Source organism: Salmo salar, chromosome ssa25, assembly GCF_905237065.1.
Source record: "Salmo salar chromosome ssa25, Ssal_v3.1, whole genome shotgun sequence".
Taxonomy (NCBI): Eukaryota; Metazoa; Chordata; class Actinopteri; order Salmoniformes; family Salmonidae; genus Salmo; species Salmo salar.
In genome coordinates this window covers 8,566,468-8,588,653 of record NC_059466.1, presented here as the reverse complement: position 1 = coordinate 8,588,653, position 22,186 = coordinate 8,566,468, and the positions used below count along the sequence as shown (strand labels likewise).

General features: G+C 40.7%; 1 protein-coding gene across 1 annotated transcript in view; it reads left to right on the top strand.

The window, feature by feature from the left end:
• The window catches only part of LOC106586116 (inactive dipeptidyl peptidase 10), a 40,437-nt gene that overhangs the window by 6,433 nt on the left and 11,818 nt on the right, over positions 1-22,186 (top strand). Inside the window, exons 5-15 of the mRNA XM_045707890.1 lie at positions 335-489; positions 8,380-8,477; positions 8,646-8,769; positions 9,908-9,946; positions 10,155-10,262; positions 11,061-11,152; positions 11,447-11,494; positions 13,071-13,192; positions 13,784-13,831; positions 20,058-20,156; positions 21,008-21,077. Coding sequence (XP_045563846.1) covers positions 335-489; positions 8,380-8,477; positions 8,646-8,769; positions 9,908-9,946; positions 10,155-10,262; positions 11,061-11,152; positions 11,447-11,494; positions 13,071-13,192; positions 13,784-13,831; positions 20,058-20,156; positions 21,008-21,077 — 1,003 coding nt within the window. The remainder of the gene's footprint in view (positions 1-334; positions 490-8,379; positions 8,478-8,645; positions 8,770-9,907; positions 9,947-10,154; positions 10,263-11,060; positions 11,153-11,446; positions 11,495-13,070; positions 13,193-13,783; positions 13,832-20,057; positions 20,157-21,007; positions 21,078-22,186) is intronic.

The window sequence follows — 22,186 nt, the reverse complement described above, 5'->3', positions numbered from 1 at the left end:
TCCTTCTACTCAAAGGAATGAAACAGTGTACATGAATCCAAAGTTTAGCTGTACACACGCACATTTCTGGAGGAAATAGAAAAGAGTAAGATGAGTAGCTAAAAAAGGCAGATAATTAAAAATAAGTGTCCTTGCATTTCTTTCAAATAAAATATATACACGTTATTAGTGCTGTGAATGTGTTTTGACATGCTTATTTTGTTGTGTATAGTTTATTTATATACAGTAAAAGGATTTAAATATTGGCGGAGTTAAAGTGTAGATTTACCACATGTAATGTTTTATCCACTTGGTATAAACAGTTATAAAAAATTATCCTTTCATTGTTTTACAGAGGAAGTGTTGCACTCTCAAGTGGCTCACTGGTGGTCCCCTGACGGGTCACGACTGGCCTACCTGAACCTCAACGACACTCTGGTACCCAACATGCTCCTGCCTCGCTTCACTGGCGCCCTCTACCCCAGGGGCCAACTGTACCCTTACCCCAAGGTAAGAGTCAGGCCAACTGTACCCTTACCCCAAGGTAAGAGTTAGGCCAACTGTACCCTTACCCTAAGGTAAAAGTTAGGCCAACTGTACCCTTACCTCAAGGTAAGAGTTAGGCCAACTGTACCCTTATCCTAAGGTAAGAGTTAGGCCAACTGTACCCTTACCCCAAGTTAAGTTAGACCCGGTACCTATTTAGACCAAGTTAGGCTAACAGTAACCTTACTCCAAGGTAAGACTTAGACCAAGAGTATTCTTACTAGGGCTGTCGCAGTCATGAAATTGTGTCAGCCGGTGACTGTTATGCAAATAACTGCCAGTCTCACAGTAATTGACCATCATTAACATAAACACGTTTAGCATCTTTGACTTCCACGCATAGCCTACAAGCCACTGCTGCAGACTTTTGGAATATCTATATTTTTAAAAAGTAGAACAAATACATGTAATATAGCCTACACCATTACAATAAATTCATTATTTATTTTAGACAGGTTATTTTAGAAAATGTAGACTATTTCAGAAGAACATAATCGCAAACTTTGATATTATTTTAGGATCTGATCCGGCTAAGCCATAAGGCTGTGGGATACACTAGTTCATTTAGCAGACAATATTTGCTTAGAATTATGTGCCATTATTTTATTGTATGAAGAATACAATTGAACATAGCTGAATAAAATGAAATGGATATTTTCTCCAAATGATTTCCGAGGGAGTGCAAACATGCGGTTATTCTGTGTTGAGCGGTTAACAAGAAAACAGGTCCACCTATATGCTCAATTTAGAGTTATTTATGCAACTTTAATTGTGATGCAAACGTTGGGCTATATGTTTTGGATTTTTTATATATTCTAATGCTGAATGATACGACTCTAATGATGATTTGAAAAAGCTGCATGAAAGGCACGAGCTCTGCTTTGTTTCATGTGGAGGCTGCACACATCTCATCAGTCTCTCATTCATAATTTGACAAGCACTAATATTCTCACCAGGCCTCGGATTTCTACGCGGCATCCCCCTTGTGTGGCCATTGTGCATTTTGCCTGAATATAATAATTAATATTCCCTTTTCCCGGCTGCCAGTCGCAGCACTCCAAAGCACCGCTCACTCACATGGCTCTCTCAGATATCTCAATTCTTATTAGCCAATGACCTTCAAGTGATCGGGTCCTTCAAACAGGCATCTCAGCTCCGAAGTAGGCTACAAGTGAAGACAGACACATTGGGGATGCAAGTGTGCATGTACTTATCGAATTCCGAGGTGCATATTGAACATGTTAGAAGAACTGTCCAAATGTCCTTTTCATCAGCCAACAAGATGAGTAGGCCTAATGAACAGCAAAAGCACTAGCATATGTCAATCTACTATCCCCCATAGTACAAACATTTTGCAATTCTATTGGTCAACGTGTTCTTCTGTGTGAGAAAAAAATATTCCAAACATACTCTGGGACAGTTGTGGGATGCGATACATCCCAAATGAAAAAATTCACCCGCATAAAAACCTTTTAAAAGAAATGAAGCGGATGCAACAGATCAGAACGTTTAGCTTAAAATGTTAATAAACTATTAGGCTATTTCTTCACATTATAAGAGCAGCAATGCGCACATGGCTGATAGACTATGTTCCAAATTCCGAATGTTCCAAAATGCAATCAATTAGTGGGAAAACACCATTCTCAAAAGTGACAGCAGATGCCATTATGCATGTATAAAGGTGCATTTTTATGGTGAAAATAATATTCCTCAAACTGGAAACTCACGCGTCACCTATGTATGCCATTAGGCTCTACACCGGTTGTAAAGGAGTTATTTGGCAACTTTAACAGTGATGAAAACCTTATCAAAACATTGGCCATATGGGCTAGGCTACATGAGATGTGTGACTATGATTTTAAAAAGTCGCAAAAAAAAGGCATGCACTGTTTCTTGCCTTATTGCACACACAGTCATTCACAAGTGATAATACATCATTCACTAGTGATAATATTGTCACCCATCAGAAATATTCTTAATTTAACCTGTTGACGCATACAATCACATATTTGTGATCATTGTTGAGTGGTCCCTGCAGCATACGATCTCACATATGTGATTGGAACAGTAGCAACAGAACGTAAGACGTAACAAATGCGTTTAAACAGCATTGTTGTCTGAACAGCATCTAAATCTTTTTTTGTACTGATGGAAAATAAAGGTCTTAAACTTTATTCCTCAATTTGACCTTTTATTGTAAAAGATAAATGCGAACTTCATCATCCAAGCATCAGATGGAACACATCCACAGCCAAACTCATTCAATAAACCAGTCTAAATAACAGGTTGCGCTGACAAAAAACAAAACATAAGTTAGCGACCTAACAGCTGGACTAGTTTACAATGTACCACTTCTCTGGTGAGCACAAGAGACTAATGTAATGTTGTTAAGAAAATAAATGCTTGTCAGCTAAGCTAACAGCAGCTAAATTCTTTATGAGTCAATCACCACCTTCCGGAGACACCTGAAACCCCACCTCTTCAAGGAATACCTGGGATAGGATAAAGTAATCCTTCTAACCCCCCCTTAAAAGATTTAGATGCACTATTGTAAAGTGGTTGTTCCACTGGATATTATAAGGTGAATGCACCAATTTGTAATTCGCTCTGGATAAGAGCATCTGCTAAATGACTTAAATGTAAATGTAAATGTAAATGATGGCAGCCATGTTTGTTTACTGTATATTTGACTTGGTGAATACTCCCTAATCCCAGAATGCCATTCACTATAAGACACAAGTCCATTGGGGTAGAAATGGGGGAAGGTATTGTGGGGAATATGATGCAGGAAATATTACTATGATGTGGGATTTATCAGTAAATGGGGAGCAAACACAAGAGAAGTGTATACGCTAAATAAAAATAAACCCCTGGAAAGGGGACTGAGCTGGCAATCCTGAGGTACCAAAGTTACAATCTGATGCCGTGTTCAAAACAACTGGGAAATGGGAAATCTCTGACTTCAGTGTGTTCAAGACAACTGGGATCACGGAAAAAACGAGCTCCGACTGGGGAAAAATCGTTTTGAACGGTCATCCAACTCGGAATTCCAACTCGGGAACTCAGGCCTCTTTCTAGAGCTCTGACTTTCTGACCTGAAGATCATTGATGTCATGATTTTACCTAGTATTTTTCCGAGTTCACAGTTGTCTTGAAAGCACCATAAGTCAGTCGAGTGAACTATCCCTTGTTATAATATCTTTGGTTTGACAGACGCCTACATGACAACCAGAATGCATTGTATGATGTCAACAGACATGGCACCACACATAGCCGGCAAATAGCTTAGCATTAGCTCATCGTAATCAGGACATTCATAAAGTATTTTACACACATCATATGTGTACATTACAATCTATGCAATAATTGGAATGCATGATTTGTCAGCAGTACTGTCACGCCCTGACCTGAGAGAGACGGTTTGTTTCTCTATGTGGTTAGGTCAGGGTGTGGGGTGGGCATTCTATGGTGTCTATTTCTTTGTGTTGAGCCGAGTATGGTTCCTAATCAGAGGCAGCTGTCTATCGTTGTCTCTGATTAGGAATCATACTTAGGCAGCCTTTCCCCACCTGTAGTTGTGGGATCTTATTTTTGTACTGCTCGTTATAGCCTGCGAGATGTGAAGGTCGTTTGTCATTTGTTTATGATTTTGTTTCAGTGTTGTGATTTATAATAAATAATAAGATGAACACTCACCACGCTGCACCTTGGTCTACTCCTTTGGACGGTCGTTACAAGTACTTGAAAACATTTGAATAAAACAGTAAATACATTATGATCCAATGCAGGCGCCAGCCATAAAATGTGCTGGGGGAAAACGTTTGTGCAAGGCCTGTTCTGACTAGAGATGTGCAATGTCTTTATACTTGATCTGGGAAAACACTAGGGAAGTGCTTGGGCTCTCGTTGAAGAGAGAAGTTTATCCGCTCAAACATAAATTGTCCACAAGAGTGAAATGATCTACTTCTTATGCGACTTAACGAGCAGGCGGTACATACCTCAATTCAAACTGTTGTTAGAAAATAAAACTTGTTAGAAAATCATTTGAAATTGACAGCCTATAGATAATTAGCAGGCAGCGGGCCTTGGTTTGAGGGCAGCGCGGGTAACTGTCCTGTTGCATAACAATCACATTTTGGAACAGTGAGAGCATTCTGACGTCACGCGCACGAAAAAACTAATGCCGGTGCGACAGTGAGAGATATTTGAACTCACACTTGAAAAGGTTCATCTTGTCTTTACATATACTAAATAATATATGTGTGAAATTAGTTTTGATTTAGAATGGACCATTATCACCATTATTATTACTTGTCTTGGAATAGGGGCAGGGTTAAAAAAAAAAGCATGTTATATGCACTTACTGTAAATAGTGAAAGGAGAATGCTTTTCCCGTGGCTCCTTTTCATGTCAGCCAGGATGGCTATACTCTTGTTCTAAAGCGAAGCAATGTGCTTAATATTAGGAAAGTTGAGAAATAAATATTGTAAGCCTAGAGGCCATCAACACTCTCACACAATTGCATAGCCCAAAGAAATGTTGCGCAACATGAGCTCCTGGGCTCTCATGAAGTGTTTGATTAGATTTTCGATTACATTTGCATTGATGTCAGAGTGATTAGAGGAACAATGGAGTGCGGAATACCAGGCAGTTAGCAAGTTTGGTAGGCTACTAATGACCATCAGCAGCATCAGAGCTTGGAGAATCCTAGTTATCGTGACTAAACGGTTATGTGGAATTCGACTGATGTCATGACTCATGACTGCCAGTTTGGCGGTAATATAGTCACCATAACAGCCCTAATCCTTACCCCAAAATACAAATGAGCCCAGCATTATCTTTATTCCAGTGTAGGGTTGGTCTAGCAATACTACCACTTCAAGGACGTAGAGAGTATATTACTCTACTCAAATTTCATAGTGGGGTTAGGTCAACCCTTGCAGGTCCAGAGAATAAAGAAACAATTAGCTGCCCATAGGGGGTCCTACTTTTGTACTCAGAAACAGGACACACAGCTATTGTCACTGACTCTGACTGACTGTGAAATTCTAGTGCTTTTGATTGATTGATTGACTGATTGATTTGGGAAAGAGGTAGCACAATCAAGTCAGAGACCTTTTTCATTTTGGTCCTTAAAGTGCATGGAGCAAAAAACATTATAACAATACATACACTGAACAAAAATGTGTAATGCGACATGCAACAATGTCAAAGATGTTACTGAGTGACAGTTCATTTAAGAAAATCAGTGAATTGAACTAAAATCATTAGGTCCTAATCTATGGATTTCACATGACTGGGAATACAGATATGCATATGTTGGTCACAGATACCTTAAAAAAATGTAGGGGCCTGGATCAGAAAACCGGTCAGTATCTGGTGTGACCATCATTTTCCTCATGCAGCGCGTCACATCTAATTCGCATACAGTTGATCAGGCTGTTGATAGTGGCCAGTGGAATGTTGTCCTACTCCTCTTCAATGGCTGTGCGAAGTTGCTGGAACTCCCTGTCATACACTTCGATCCAGAGCATCCCAAAATGCTCAATGGGTGACATACCTGGGGAGTATGCAGTTCATTGAAAAACGGGGACATTTTCAGCTTCCAGGAATTGTGTACAGATCCTCGAACATTGTAATACTGAAACATGAGGTGACGGCGGTGGATGAATGGCACGACAATGGGCCTCAGGATTCAAAGTGCCATCTATAAAATGCAATTGTGTTAGTTGTCCGTAGCTTATGCCTGCCCATACCATAACCCCACGTCCATCATTGGGCACTCTGTTCACAACATTGACATCAGCAAACTGTTCGCCCACACAAAGCCATAAACACTGTCTGCCATCTGCCCGGTACAGTTGAAACCATGAAGAGCACACTTCTCCAGTGTGCCAGTGGCCATCGAAGGGGAGCATTTGCCCACTGAAGTCAGTTGCGGCGCCGAACTGCTATCAGGTCAAGACCCCGGTGAGGATGACGAACACTCAGATTATCTTCCCTGAGACGGTTTCTGGCAATTTGTACAGAAATTCTTCAGTTGTGCAAACCCACAGTTTCATCAGCTGCCCGGGTAGCTGGTCTCAGACGATCCCACAGGTGAAGAAGCCGGATGCTGGTTAATCAGCTTCTTGATATGCCACACCTATCAGGTGGATGGTTTATCTTGGCAAAGGAAACATTTTCACTAACAGGGATGTAAACAAATTTGTGCACAACATTTAAGAGAAATAAGCTTTTGTGCATATGGAAACTTTCTGGGATCTTTTATTTCAGCTGAAAACAGTATACTGTAGATACAAATACATTACGTAGATACAGACATGAAAAATGGTTCTATTGTTCAATCATCAGCCAGCTTTTGAGATAAAAAAAAAATGAAGTTAAGGTCGTTATGGCTTTGAGTTGCTGTGGTAGTTTGTTCCACTCAGCAGCACGGTGTACTTACCAGACTCTTAAATTTAACAAGCATATTCTGTGTAGAGTACCCATGTACCCAAAGCCCTCTCCTGGCTCTTCCAGAGGGCATAAAGAAGAAACAGCTTCATCAAATTACAGGTGGAATGAATAATTAAACCTGCACAGGGCTTTTTGGCTTTAGCTTTTTCATCCTGGTTAAAAAAAATCCTTTCTTGTTTTATTCATATCAGCGCTGACCGGGTTCCTTTGAAACGCACAGTGGTGGCGGTTGTAGGGATCTGTAGCGTTAGGCGGGAAGTGCTGTGATATGCTATGGTAAGGAGAGGTAATGCTCTACCATCCTCTGCTCTTGAGGGTAAGGCAAGCACATACGTACGTACGCACATACACACACGTACAACAGTACGCACATACACACACATATACAATGAGAATTTTGCACATACCCACAAGAGAGGCAGGCTAATATCGAGGGAGTCGGCGAAGAAGATAATTCATTTCTCTTGGAATATCAGTTGGCATACTGTTTTTTCCTTTCATCCAGAGACCCGATTATGCCGGAAAAAAAGAGAATAGCGGAGCAAGGCTATAATGGGGTTGGCAATATCAGTGCAGTGAAAGCCAAAGTTTGACTCCTGTCATCTTCAAGTTAGGATCTGTGGTATGGGACTCCTCCAGCCCTGATAGACTAATGAGCTGCATGTTTTAAGGGGAGGACTGAGCTCATCTGGGAGAAAACAATAGCCTAGTTAAGATGGGCCTTGAAGGCTTCTGCGCAACACAACTCTTGCTTGCTCCATTTGTGATTCTCCCTGGTCATTATATTCTCTGATGAGGGACTGTTTATGAACTCTGGCATTTCAAAACATGACAAGTACATAGCAGAATGTTGTGGGGCTGTATATCACAAACTGTTGCAACGCCCTGGCCATAGAGAGGGGTTTTTGTTCTTTATTTTGGTTAGGCCAGGGTATTACATTGGGTGGGCGTTCTATGCTCATTTTCTATGTTGTCTGTTTCATTGATTTTGGCCGTGTGGCTTCCAATCAGGCACAGCTGTTGTTGGTTGTTGCTGATTGGGAGTCACACATAAGTGCCTGTTTTTCCGTTGGGGTTTTGTGGGTAATTGTTTCTGTTTAGTGTTTGCACCTGACAGGACTGTTTGGCTGTCGGTTTTCTAGTTTTTGTGTATAGTGTTCTTTCGTCCATTAAACTTCAATGATGAACACTAACTCCGCTGCGTATTGGTCCACTTTCTCAGACGATGACTTCTCTGTTTCGTCTGACGAACAAGACAGCCGTTACAACTGTACATGCCTTCTATGTTTAAATTATAAAGTCTTCTATGTACCATGTGTGTGCTCTCCGTGCTCTCAATGGTGGGTGAGCACTTTGAAAACTGTTGCGCATGTGGTTTTTCTATTTGTGTTTTAGGTGGGGCAGGTCAATCCCACAGTTAAGCTTTACGTCATCACCTTGGATGGGGGATCCCAGACAACTGAACTGCGACCTCCCAACAGCTTTGAAAAAAGGTATCAATTGAACAATCTTGTTTCTTTGAAGAGACCAGCATGTTCAATTAAAAAAGACAACGATCGCAACATGTCGTTCATTAAGCCCCAGTTGGCAGCATATTATTTTGTTTTTTAAATTAAAAATATAAATATAATTTTGTCCCAATGGCCCTTTGTCCACTATAGTGACTACTACATAACCATGGTGAAATGGGTCACAGAGGAGAAGATCGGTGTGCGTTGGTTGAACCGAGCCCAGAACACCTCCATCCTGTCGCTATGTGAGGTCACTATGGGGGCATGTATAAAAGTGAGCATCGTACAGTAAAAGTCAAACGTTTGTACACACCAACTCATTCAAGGGATGATCTTTTTTTTTACTATTTTCTACATTGTAGAATAATAGTGAAGACATCAAAACTATGACGTAACACATATGGAATCAGGTAGTAACCAAAAAAGTGTGAAACAAATCAAAATATATTTTATATTTTAGGTTCTTCAAATTAGCCACCTTTTCCCTTGATGACAGCTTTGCACACTCTAGGCATTCTCTCATCCAGCTTCACGTGGAATGCTTTTCCAACAGTCTTGAAGGAGTGCCCACATATGCTGAGCACCTGTTGGCATTGTCTTAACCAGTTTCATGAGATGCATTTCAATTAACAGGTGTACCTTGTTAATTAGTGGAATTTCTTTCCTTCTTAATGCATTTGAGCCAATCAGTTGTGTTGTGACAAGATAGGGGTGGTATACAGAAGATAGCCCTATTTGGTAAAAGACCAAGTCCATATTATGGCAAGAACAGCTCAAATAACCAAATAGAAATGACAGTCCATCATTACTTTCAGACGTGAAGGTCAGTCAATGCGGAACATTTCAAGAACTTTGAAAGTTTCTTCAAGTGCAATCGCAAAAACCATGAAGCGCTATGATGAAACTGGCTCTCATAAGGACCGCCACAGGAAAGGAAGACCCGGAGTTACCTCTGCTGAGGAGGATAAGTTCATTACAGTTACCAGCCTCAGAAATTGCAGCCCAAATAAATGCTTTACAGAGTTCAGGTAACAGACACATCTCAACATCAACTGTTCAGAGGAGACTGCATGAATCAGGCCTTCAAATCAAATTGTATTTGTCACATGTGCTGAATACAACAGTTTGTAGTAGACCTTACAGTGAAATGCTTACTTACAAGCTCCTAACCAACAATGCAGTTTTAAGAAAAATAAGTGTTAAGTAAAAAATGTATTGTTCTACACTGTAGAAAATAATACAAATAAAGAAAAACCCTTGTATGAGTAGGTGTGTCCAAACTTTTGAGTGGTAGTGTACACGTTACTGTCTTTGCACTGTGAAAGGTCCGATGGGTTGTCCATGTCTACAGTTAAAGGTTTGAACAGCAGACACATATACCCTTCACTAACCTCTCTCTGTTTCCTCATCAGAAACATGTGATTACATCAGAGAAGTGGCTTGATCGTCAGGTAAGCATGCATAGGGTTTATCATATTGTTATTACACAGATATTACACAAGTTCATTCAAGAATTTCTTTAGCTACATATATTGTGCAACACTTTTCACTGGAGAGGGATACAAAGGAAATACCTTGCAAAACCAGAAAATCCGCCTAATAAATGTTAAACGTTTTTTTCTGGTCATGACCAGTTGGCTACACTAATTTTTCTTACAGAATGAAGAGCCATTGTTTTCCAAGGATGGGAATACCTTCTTCCTGACCATGCCAATAAAACATGGCGGACGAGGGTCATTCCACCATATCACAATGATATCTGACCAGGTAGGATGTTCAGCTGTCATAGTTGTGGTAAAGAAAGTCTCAATTAGGTTATTCGCTCTCTGTTGTCCCCCATGATGAAATTGGGGAGGGGGCTGTGGACCTGTCTCCGTCCGTTAGTGCGTTAATACGTTAGTCACACACGACGTCTCGGACAGAACTGGCTTGATTTTGAAGGAACTTTTGTGAATAATGCGTCTTGCCATAGAGATCCGGCATTTACAAAATTACATTGATTGGCCAGATGGTGGCGCTATAACAAGAGATTGAAAATGCGAACTTTGAAAGGTCACGCCCCTCACACCATTTGACCTAAACTTTCACTTGGGCATGGTCTAGTACATACTGTAAATGCATATAAATCAGTCAAAGATATTCATATTGTAACAAGATTATTTACACATGTTGTAAACACTGTCAAGACTCATTCATATTGCCCATACGGTGGCACTATAATGAGCACATGTTTATATCTCTTGATCTGTTTGACTCAGAGTGATGAAATTTGGAACACACGCTAAGGGATATGAGTCTAGTTAACCCATGTTATATCTCAGACACCACTGACCTGATTTGGATGAAACTTGGGTGAATGATGCGTCTTGCCATAGAGATCCGTAATTTTAAAAATGATACTGGTTGACCCAGGGGGCGGGGGGGGGGGACTGCATCATTCATGGGGGACGACATGTTTACTGCCTTGTTTTGTTTTGCATCGCACATGGGCTATACAAGGTTATGTTGCATCTAGCGTGTTGCTGCGGGTGATGTAATATGTGTTTGTTTTGTTTCCCTGCTCAGTTCAATGGTGATGAGGTCAACATGCGCCACCTGACCTCTGGCAGCTGGGAGGTGTCTCAGATCCTGGAGTATGATGAGGAAGCAGATACAGTGTACATGACTGATACTCAGACCATACTCTGACATAGGGTTGCACAATTCTGGTAACTTTCCCAAAATCCCAGTGGAAGATTCACATAATCAGGACGGAATAAGCAGAAAATTCAGAATCCTCCAACTAGGATTACTGGAAAACCTGGGAATTTTGGGAAAGTTACCGGAATTTTGCAACCCTACTCTGACATACCTTCGATGTAGGGATGAATTCAGTTGCAAAATAATGTTCAGGAATGTCATACCGACTGAACATGGATCCTAACAAAATATTTTCTTCTGTCTTTTTATAGTTATTTCCTTAGCACAGAAGATAGTTCAATACAAAGACAACTGTACAGGTACTGTACACATTCATTTAAATAGAAAGTATAGTAATTGCCAATATGCAGATGTTAGATGTCCAACAGATATCAACTCTGGTCCAAACATTTGTCTCGAGGTACAGTGCATTTGGAAAGTATTCAGACCCCTTGACTTGTTCCACATTTTGATACGTTACAGCCTTATTCTAAAATGGATAAAATATTTTTTTCCCCTCATCATTCTACACACAACACCCCAAAATGACAATGTGAAAACAGGTGTTTAGAATTTTTTGCAAATGTAAAAAAACAAAACATATTTACATAAGTATTCAGACCCTTTGCTATGAAACTCGAAATTGAGCTGTTTCCTGTTTCCATTGGTCATCCTTGAGATGTTTCTACAACTTGATTGGAGTCCACCTGTGGTAAGTTCAATTTATTGGACATGATTTTTAAAGGCACACACCAGTCTGTATAAGGTCCCACACTTGACAGTGCATGTCAGAGCAAAAACCAAGCCATGAGGCCAAAGGAATTGTCCGTAAAGCTCAGAGACAGGATTGTGTCGAGGCACAGATCTGGGGAGAGGTACCAAAACATTTCTGCAGCATTGAATGTCCCCAAGAACACAGTGCCCTCCATCAATCTTAAATGGAAGAAATTGGGAACCACTAAGACTCTTCCTAGAGCTGGCCACCTGGTCAAACTGAACAATCGGGGGAGAAGGGCCTTGGTCAGGGAGGTGACCAAGAACCCAATGGTCACTCTGACAGAGTTCCTTTGTGGAGATGGGAGAATCTTCCAGAAGGACAACCATCTCTGCAGCACTCCACCAAACAGACCTTTATGGTAGAGTGGCCAGATGGAAGCCAATTCTCAGTAAAAGGCACTTGACAGCCCGCTTGGAGTTTGCCAAAACGCACCTAAGGACTCTCAGACAATGAGAAACAAAATTATTTGGTCTGATGAAACCTTTGGAATAAATGCCAAGTGTCACTTCTGGAGGAAACCTGGCACCATCCCTACTTGAAGCATGGTGGTGGCAGCATCATGCTGTGGGATATTTTTCAGTGGCAGGGACTGGGAGACTAGTCAGAATCGAGGGAAAGACGAACAGATCAAAGTATGGAGAGGTCCTTGATGAAAACCTGCTCCAGAGCGGTTAGGACCTCAGACTGGGGTGAAGGTTCATCTTCCAACAGGATAACGACCCTAAGCACACAGCCACGACAACGCAGGAGTGGCTTCAGGATAAGTCTCTGAATGTCCTTAAGTGGCCCAACCAGAGCCCGGACTTGAACCCGATCGAACATCTCTGGAGAGACCTGAAAATAACTGACAGTGCTTGAGAGGATCTGCCGAGAAGAATGGAATAAACTCTGCAAATACAGGTGTGCCAAGCTTTTAGCGTCATACCCAAGAGGGTATTGTGTGTGTAGATTGATTAAGGAAAAAAACTGTTTAATACATTTTAGAATAACAAAATGTGGAAAAAGTCATCGGGTCTGAATACTTTCCGAATGCACTGTATATTGTAGGAACCAAGCTCTCAAGTTAATTTAACTCTGACCTCTTACCGTATAGTATTTTCTCGACTTCTTTCAATCAGGGTGTCGGCGGTAAACCCATTTCAACGTGAATGCCTGACCTGCTCCCTGTTCAAAACACAATGCTCCTACTATGATGCAGTCTTCAACCCAGACTATCAGTATGTCCTGCTGAACTGTAGAGGTAATAGTTCAATAAAGAAAATCAGTTCAATCTGAGTAGGATACATGTAATTTTGCAGTATGTTTTATATAACATTTTCAGTTGAATGTACAACATATAAATTACAATAATAATTAGCAGACATTTGACATTTAAAATGTTGTCACGACTTCCTCCGAAGTCGGTCCCTCTCCTTGTTCGGGCGATGTTCGGCGGTCGACGTCATCGGCCTTCTAGCCATCGCCGATCCAACTTTCATTTTCCATTTGTTTTGTCTTGTCTTCTCACACACCTGGTTTCAATTCCATCATTACATGTTGTGTATTTAATCCTCTGTTCCCCCCCATGTCCTTGTCCGGTATTGTTTATTGTAAGTGCTTGTGCACATTATGTCTGGTGTGCGTCGGGTTTTGTACCCATTCATTGATTGTTCTGTTTTCCTGTGGTTTTTATTATTAAACTGTGCCGTTGGAAACACAGTTTTTGCTCTCCTGCGTCTGACTTCTCTGCCGCCAGTATGCACCCCTTACAAATGTTGTCATGAAATGCTTAACAAATGATTCTAAATTCTTAAAAGAACAAAAATGTTTATTCTTGGTCTCGTTTCTGCAGGTCCTGGTATACCAAGAACCACTCTTTACAAACTGAATGACATGAGCAGTAAGTACAAGAGCACCAACAATTCAAACAATAACAACCATGGCACTGTGTGTATACTGCTTGCTTGTGTAAGAAAGGAAGAACAGTGGGATGAGGGGAAGAAAGGACATTTTTTAAGCAGGTCAACGTTTTATACTTAATTCAGAGAGTTACACCTGGGAGTACACCTGGTTCTATACTATTTACTGCAGAATCCAGCCTATTGACCCACGGGACCTGGTCAAAAGTAATGCTCTAAATAGGGATTAAAATGCCATTTGTAAAGCAGTCTAGGATACTGGAGTAGATAAATGATCAACCTCTTCTTCCTCTGCAGGCACAGTGCGTGAGTGATGTTGATTAATTCACTCATTAAAGTTGCATCATTATATCCTCCGTGGGGCCACGACAAATGTATATCGCTGAATCAGTTTCCTAGCAATTTGATCCTCATTTAGATGGATGTGGACGTGGTACAATATTTAAATGAAACCTGGGAATCCTAACGCATGTGTGTGCATTGAATGGGATGTGTTTGGAAAACGTGTGTGAACCGATATGGTAATGTGATTAAATTAAAGGAATCATGTCTATTGAATCAGTTCTACCATATGATTTGATTATGCCGCTCGTTTCAATAAAATGGGTTTAATTTTCAACTATGGATGTGTCTATTTTAGGATATTATGGCATACAATGTGCCTTTAGAAAGTATTCATACCCCTTGATTCCACATTTTGTTGGGTTAAAGCCTGAATTCATAATGGATCAAATAGATTGTTTTTCTCACCCATCTATGGTACACACAATACTCCATAGTGACAAAGTTAAAAACCTGTTTTTAGACATTTTTGCAAATGTATTGAAAATTAAATACAAAAAGATCTAATTTACATAAGTATTCACGCCCCTGAGTCAATACATGTTAAAATCACCTTTGGCAGCAATTACAGCTGAAATGTCTGGCAACCCTAAATACGTTTTCTTTCTGGGTAAGTGTAACACAGATGCTGGGAGTCAGGACGCAAGTACAGGTAATAAATAGAACATGGAACAATACAAAACAAGAGTAGCGTCTGGACATGAGAAACATAACTAATACTGCCTGGGAAAGAACCAAAGGGAGTGACAGATATAGGGGAGGCAAGCATAGAATTGATGGAGTCCAGGTGAGTCTCATAAGGTGCAGGTGTGAGTAATAATAAGTAAACTGGCGACAATGAGTGCCAGAGAGGGGGAGCAGGAGTAGACGTGACAGTAAGTCTCTAAGAGCTTTGCACACCTGGATTTGTACAATATTTGCACATTATTATTTTTAAATTCTTCAAGCTCTGTCAAGTTGGTTGTTGATCATTGCTAGACAGCCGTTTTCAAGTCTTGCCATAGATTTTCAAGCTAATGACAAGCATACCCATAACATGATGGAGCCACCAACATGCTTGAAAATGTGAAGAGTGGTACTCAGTGATGCGTTGTGTTGGAATTTCCCCAAACATAACGCGTTGTATTCAGGACATTTGTGGAATATTTATTATTCTGTAGAGCTTCCTTCTTTTCACTCTATCATTTAGGTTAGTATTGTGGAGTAACTACAATGTTGTTGATCCATCTTCAGTTTTCTCCTATCACAGCCATTCAACTCTGTAACTGATTTAAAGTCACCATTGGCCTCATGATGAAATCCCTAAGCAGTTTCCATCCTCTCCGGCAATTGAGTTACGAAGGACGTCTGTATCTTTGTAGTGACTGGGTGTATTGATACACCATCCAAAGTGTAATTAATAACCGTGGCGCAAGATGGTTGGAGTCGTCAACAAAACCGCAGGCCAAAAAATATGATGTCAAGTTTTTGAACTACTGGTAGTCTCTTTTATAAGATATACAGTATACAGCAATCTGTGCATTTGAACGACAGCATAAATACACCTATTTCACTTTTGCATGTCAAAAACCGAATAACCACTGCTGCACATGCTGCCACTGTTTTGAACAGATTAGATTATACTATTTAGAACGAGCAGCCAGCTCACGAACGAGTGCAAACAGGGAGAACGCAATCAGCATACAGATGCAATAAGTTAACACATTATCTAACTGGGGATAGCTAATATCACAAAGCATGACGTGCTAGCCAGTAAATGTTCATTCTGAAATAACTTCATATTTCCGAGTTAGTCAGATGTGAGTTTAGAAAGACTTGAAATTGGCATGGGAGCTAACTAGCCAGCAAGCTAACAGCTAAAACGAACAAAGAATTTCTCTGTGTTTCTCAAAATTACTGTAGCTGAATGATCAATTTGATCATGCCTTGTGATACACCAAGTTTTATGCTGTTTTAGTCTACACAACATGTCGCCCTGTCACCTACAGTAGAACCTGATAAATAACGTCAGGGGGAAACGATACAATTGGCCATGATTTTTTGTCCTACCAGATCTGCGATGAGAAGATTCTAGGTGGGGTATCCATCTGTCCTTTGACTCTTGTTAGATGTAGTTGCCCAGTTTATCAGGTCCCAGGCTCCTAAGACATTTATAATAATTGAATTACAAGTTAATTACAATTTGCTTTTTGCTTTTTCACCTAATAAGGCAGATCTATTGTAGTCTCACATTCGGAAAGTAAGCCGTTTGGCACGAGAGACTCATTGGGAGGAGGAGAATAGAGCAGACCCAGAAGTTCTGACTAAACCAATGCATATTTGAGCCCCCCTGGATGGTCCATTTACTTTGTGCTGTTATAATTTATGCTATGAAATCCTGTGATTTCATTGGGGCTGTTCCCACTCATAGCAGATAGCTGGCAACACAATCCAAGCAATGTTCTCGTGGCCTTTGCACACATGGAGGCGGAACAGGCACTGCTGGCAGTCACTGAGGGGCAGAGCAGTAAGTAACTGAACAGCTTGTTTTGAACTATATACACTGCTCAAAAAAATAAAGGGAACACTAAAATAACACATCCTAGATCTGAATGAATGAAATAATCTTATTAAATACTTTTTTCTTTACATAGTTGAATGTGCTGACAACAAAATCACCCAAAAATAATCAATGGAAATCCAATTTATCAACCCATGGTGGTCTGGATTTGGAGTCACACTCAAAATTAAAGTGGAAAACCACACTACAGGCTGATCCAACTTTGATGTAATGTCCTTAAAACAAGTCAAAATGAGGCTCAGTAGTGTGTGTGGCCTCCACGTGCCTGTATGACCTCCCTACAACGCCTGGGCATGCTCCTGATGAGGTGGCGGATGGTCTCCTGAGGGATCTCCTCCCAGACCTGGACTAAAGCATCCGCCAACTTCTGGACAGTCTGTGGTGCAACGTGGCGTTGGTGGATGGAGCGAGACATGATGTCCCAGATGTGCTCAATTGGATTCAGGTCTGGGGAACGGGCGGGCCAGTCCATAGCATCAATGCCTTCCTCTTACAGGACCCGCTGACACACTCCAGCCACATGAGGTCTAGCATTGTCTTGCATTAGGAGGAACCCAGGGCCAACCGCACCAGCATATGGTCTCACAAGGGGTCTGAGGATCTCATCTCAGTACCTAATGGCAGTCAGGCTACCTCTGGCGAGCACATGGAGGGCTGTGCAGCCCCCCAAAGAAATGCCACCCCACACCATGACTGACCCACCGCCAAACCGGTCATGCTGGAGGATGTTGCAGGCAGCAGGACGTTCTCCACGGCATCTCCAGACTCTGTCACGTCTGTCACGTGCTCAGTGTGAACCTGCTTTCATCTGTGAAGAGCACACGGCACCAGTGGCGAATTTGCCAATCTTGGTGTTCTCTGGCAAATGCCAAACGTCCTGCACGGTGTTGGGCTGTAAGCACAACCCCCACCTGTGGACGTCGGGCCCTCATACCACCCTCATGGAGTCTGTTTCTGACCGTTTGAGCAGACACATGCACATTTGTGGCCTGCTGGAGGTCATTTTGCAGGGCTCTGGCAGTGCTCCTCCTGCTCCTCCTTGCACAAAGGCGGAGGTAGCGGTCCTGCTGCTGGGTTGTTGCCCTCCTACGGCCTCCTCCACGTCTCCTGATGTACTGGCCTGTCTCCTGGTAGCGCCTCCATGCTCTGGACACTATGCTGACAGACACAGCAAACCTTCTTGCCACAGCTCGCATTGATGTGCCATCCTGGATGAGCTGCACTACCTGAGCCACTTGTGTGGGTTGTAGACTCCGTCTCATGCTACCACTAGAGTGAAAGCACCGCCAGCATTCAAAAGTGACCAAAACATCAGCCAGGAAGCATAGGAACTGAGAAATGGTCTGTGGTCACCACCTGCAGAACCACTCCTTTATTGGGGGTGTCTTGCTAATTGCCTATAATTTCCACCTGTTGTCTATTCCATTTGCACAACAGCATGTGAAATGTATTGTCAATCAGTGTTGCTTCCTAAGTGGACAGTTTGATTTCACAGAAGTGTGATTGACTTGGAGTTACATTGTGTTGTTTAAGTGTTCCCTTTATTTTTTTGAGCAGTATATTTTTAAAACTAGAAAATTCACACATTGCACTTTTATGAGCATTTAAAACATAATCCTTGATTTATTTAATATATACACACATAGATTCAATTCATTTAATCAATAAATATTTATTAACTTTTTTGGCCAAATGAACCAGTTTGATATATATATTTCATTTGTATTTATTTACAACAACAACAAATATTTAACCTTTATTTAACTAGGCAAGTCAGTAAAGAAAAAAAATCCTATTTACAATGACGGCCTACCCCGGCTAAACCTTCCTCTAACCCGGACTCTGGGACAATTGTGCCCCACCCTGTGGGATTCCCGATCACGGCCGGTTGTGACACAACCCGGGATCGAACCAGGGTCTGTAGTGACGCCACTAGCACAGCGATATATATATATATACCAAAAGAAATACCAATCACAAGTGGGTCGCCACCCCTAACGCCGTAATGGGTGAGCCACTGCCAAACTTCACCGCGCTGAAACGAATATTCATTGTCTGCTTTTTTATTTTTACCCATCTACAAATAGGTGGAATTCTTTGCGAGGCATTGGAAAACCTACCTGGTCTTTGTGGTTCAAAAATCAAAATCTAATTTTATTGGTCACATACATATGGTTAGCAGATGTTAATGGAGGTGTAGAGAAATGCTTGTGCCTCTAGTTCCGACAGCGCAGTAATATCTAATGAAATGCTTGTACCTCTAGTTCCGACAGCGCAGTAATATCTAATGAAATGCTTGTGCCTCTAGTTCCGACAGCGCAGTAATATCTAATGAAATGCTTGTGCCTCTAGTTCCGACAGCGCAGTAATATCTAATGAAATGCTTGTGCCTCTAGTTCCGACAGCGCAGTAATATCTAATGAAATGCTTGTGCCTCTAGTTCCGACAGCGCAGTAATATCTAATGAAATGCTTGTGCCTCTAGTTCCGACAGCGCAGTAATATCTAATGAAATGCTTGTGCCTCTAGTTCCGACAGCGCAGTAATATCTAATGAAATGCTTGTGCCTCTAGTTCTGACAACGCAGTAATATCTAATGAAATGCTTGTACCTCTAGTTCCGACAGTGCAGTAGTTTTTAACAAGTAATCTAACAATTCCCCAGCAACTACCTTATACACACAAATGTAAAGGGATGGAATAAGAATATGTACATATAAATATATGGATGAGCGATGGCCGAGCGGCATAGGCAAGACGCAATAGATGGTATAAAATACAGTATATACATATGAGATGAGTAATGTAAGATATGTAAACATTGAATCTGTGTTTGAAATTAACTGCTCAATTGAGGGCCTTACAGATAATTGTATGTGTGAGGTACAGAGATGAGGTAGTCATTGAAAAATCAGGTTAAACACTGTTATTGCAGATAGAGTGAGTACATTTCTAAGCAAAATGTATTTAGGGTTGCCAGACATTTCAGCTTTTCATTTTTTATTAATTTGTAAACATTTCTAAAAACATAATTCCACTTTGAAATTATGAGGTTTTGTGTGTAGGCCAGTGACACAACATCTAATTGAATCCATTATAAATTCAGGCTCTAACAAGCCAAAATGTGGAAATAGTCAAGGGGTGTGAATACTTTCTGAAGGCACTGTAAATGCAAATACATTTAATAACATTATATGCAATTAGGAGCCTATGCAGATATTAAAACATAATGCTTTACCATGATGGATTTAAGAGAGATGATGTGTCTGCTTAATCCAAATATTTATTTTTCCATCTCTGTATATAGAGAATGACATTTTGGAGAAGAACACTGCACTAAGAGATGCACTGATATATAGGAATATACCAAGGAGAGATATCAGGACCCTACAAATCAACAACTTTGGTATGACAATCCAATCTTTCTCATGATCATTCTATCATCGTGACCATCATCTTCATAATCATCTTTGGGCATTAACATCATCATTACCATCATTATCACTGTCACTGTAATCATAGTTGTCAGCATCATTGTCATCATCAGCATCATCATGAATCATCATCCTTATCCCTCATGTGGTTAATTCATGGAGTAATAGCAACAGTAATAATAGCAACACTAGTAACAGGTAACATATTTCAGCTGTTGACTTGCTACATGCAGACAAATCGACAGGCAGGGTTTTTAGATGTAGTGTGAGCCATGGAGCTTGAAGTGCCGGAGTACATAATAAACAGGTACCAGGGATAAACACAATTAAAAGAACAGGTGCACAACTTTGTGAGGTGATTATGAATCAGCTCTGGAATGAGAAGCCTGCCAATCTACTAATCCAATTAGATGGGAAGGCTCGCCATATGGGTTCTTCACTCTGAACCGTGTGTGCAATTAGACACAATGTGCTACATTTCATTAAGGCTTCTGAATGGAGACTGCACCTTCATTTCTAGCTCCATTTCAAGGATTGCCTTTTGTTCATGTTTTTTCACTCTTGATTTATATGTATGTTGCCATACATGTAAATGTGTCTGCAATGTAATCAGTTGCTTGGTCATTTGTCGAGCGATGTAACATGTAATTTGTCAAATCATAATATCATGCAATCAGAACAGGTTAACATATGAAGATTCTCTCAAGATTCTCATTGTAGAAATAAACATGATATGTTAAGATACTACATTTGGAAGCCTGATTGGCACTTAGTATAATCAATGTGCATTTGAGGTGTAAGGGATTTCTGATTTATTTTATAGCACTCCGTCTGGAGCTGACCTTGCCAATAGATTTTGATGAGGCCACAGCGCATCCACTTCTGCTGATCCTGTACGTATCCTACCCTTCACCAATCCTTATCTTGGAGTGTACTGTATGTGAAATTTCCCTAAATCCTTATCCTTATCAATGGCTTCAGATTAAATATTGTTTTAGAGCAATAGCAGAACCAAGTTTGCATCAACATTTCTCCTGATGTTATTGAGGGATCAAAATAAAGACTATTGTCATTCCCTATATCTCTCCAGGGACTTAGAAAATAAGTCTCTGTGAAGTGTGTTTATCCAGATAGTGATTTTCCAAAAAGTCTTATTTCTGTATCAGTAACCAGGTTTCCATCCAACCTTTTTATGCGAGTAAAGTAAATGTCAGATAAAAAAATGTCACGACAGGCCTGATGGAAACTGCTAATTTGTCGGTAAACTTTGCAAATGTCGAAAAAACTAAATACGTTAGACAAGGTGGGATCTTTTTGTGTCTGTAAAATTAATTATGTGAGTAATGGTGGTTGAAATGCCTTTATGCCGGAATATTTATATAATAACCATCATTTCAATGTAAACTTGGAGTCACGCAGTGATATGTTAATGTGGTCCTCCCACTACGACTCGGGAAAGCATGCAGTTAATTTGGCTACAGATTAAATAAATTATGATCAACTTCACAGGGTGGTTAAAGTACACGGTGATGAGCTTGATGCTCCTTCGAACAATTCTTGGCTGCTGTTCGACAAATAAAAATAATCTTGCTGTTTTGCCCATAATAATCTCATCATGTCGGCTAGCCTACCCGAACTGTATATCTGTGAGCTTTTGGTTAGAGTGCACGTGTCAAAACCAGATGTCACGGTTGTCGTAAGGATTGGACCAAAACGCAGCGGGAATATGTATACTCATCTTCTTTTTATTTTGAAGAAGGAGAAACAAATAAATACGTATACAAAAAAAGAACAAAACGAAACAGTCCTGTCAGGTGCACAAACACTAAACAAGGAACAACTACCCACCAAAATCCCATAGAAAAACACCCCTCTTAAATAGGACCTTCAATTAGAAGCAACTAGGAGCAGCTGCTTCCAATTGAAGGTCAACCCCATTAACTAAACATAGAACTAGACATACTAGATAAACATAGAAATAACTAACATAGAACATAGCCCA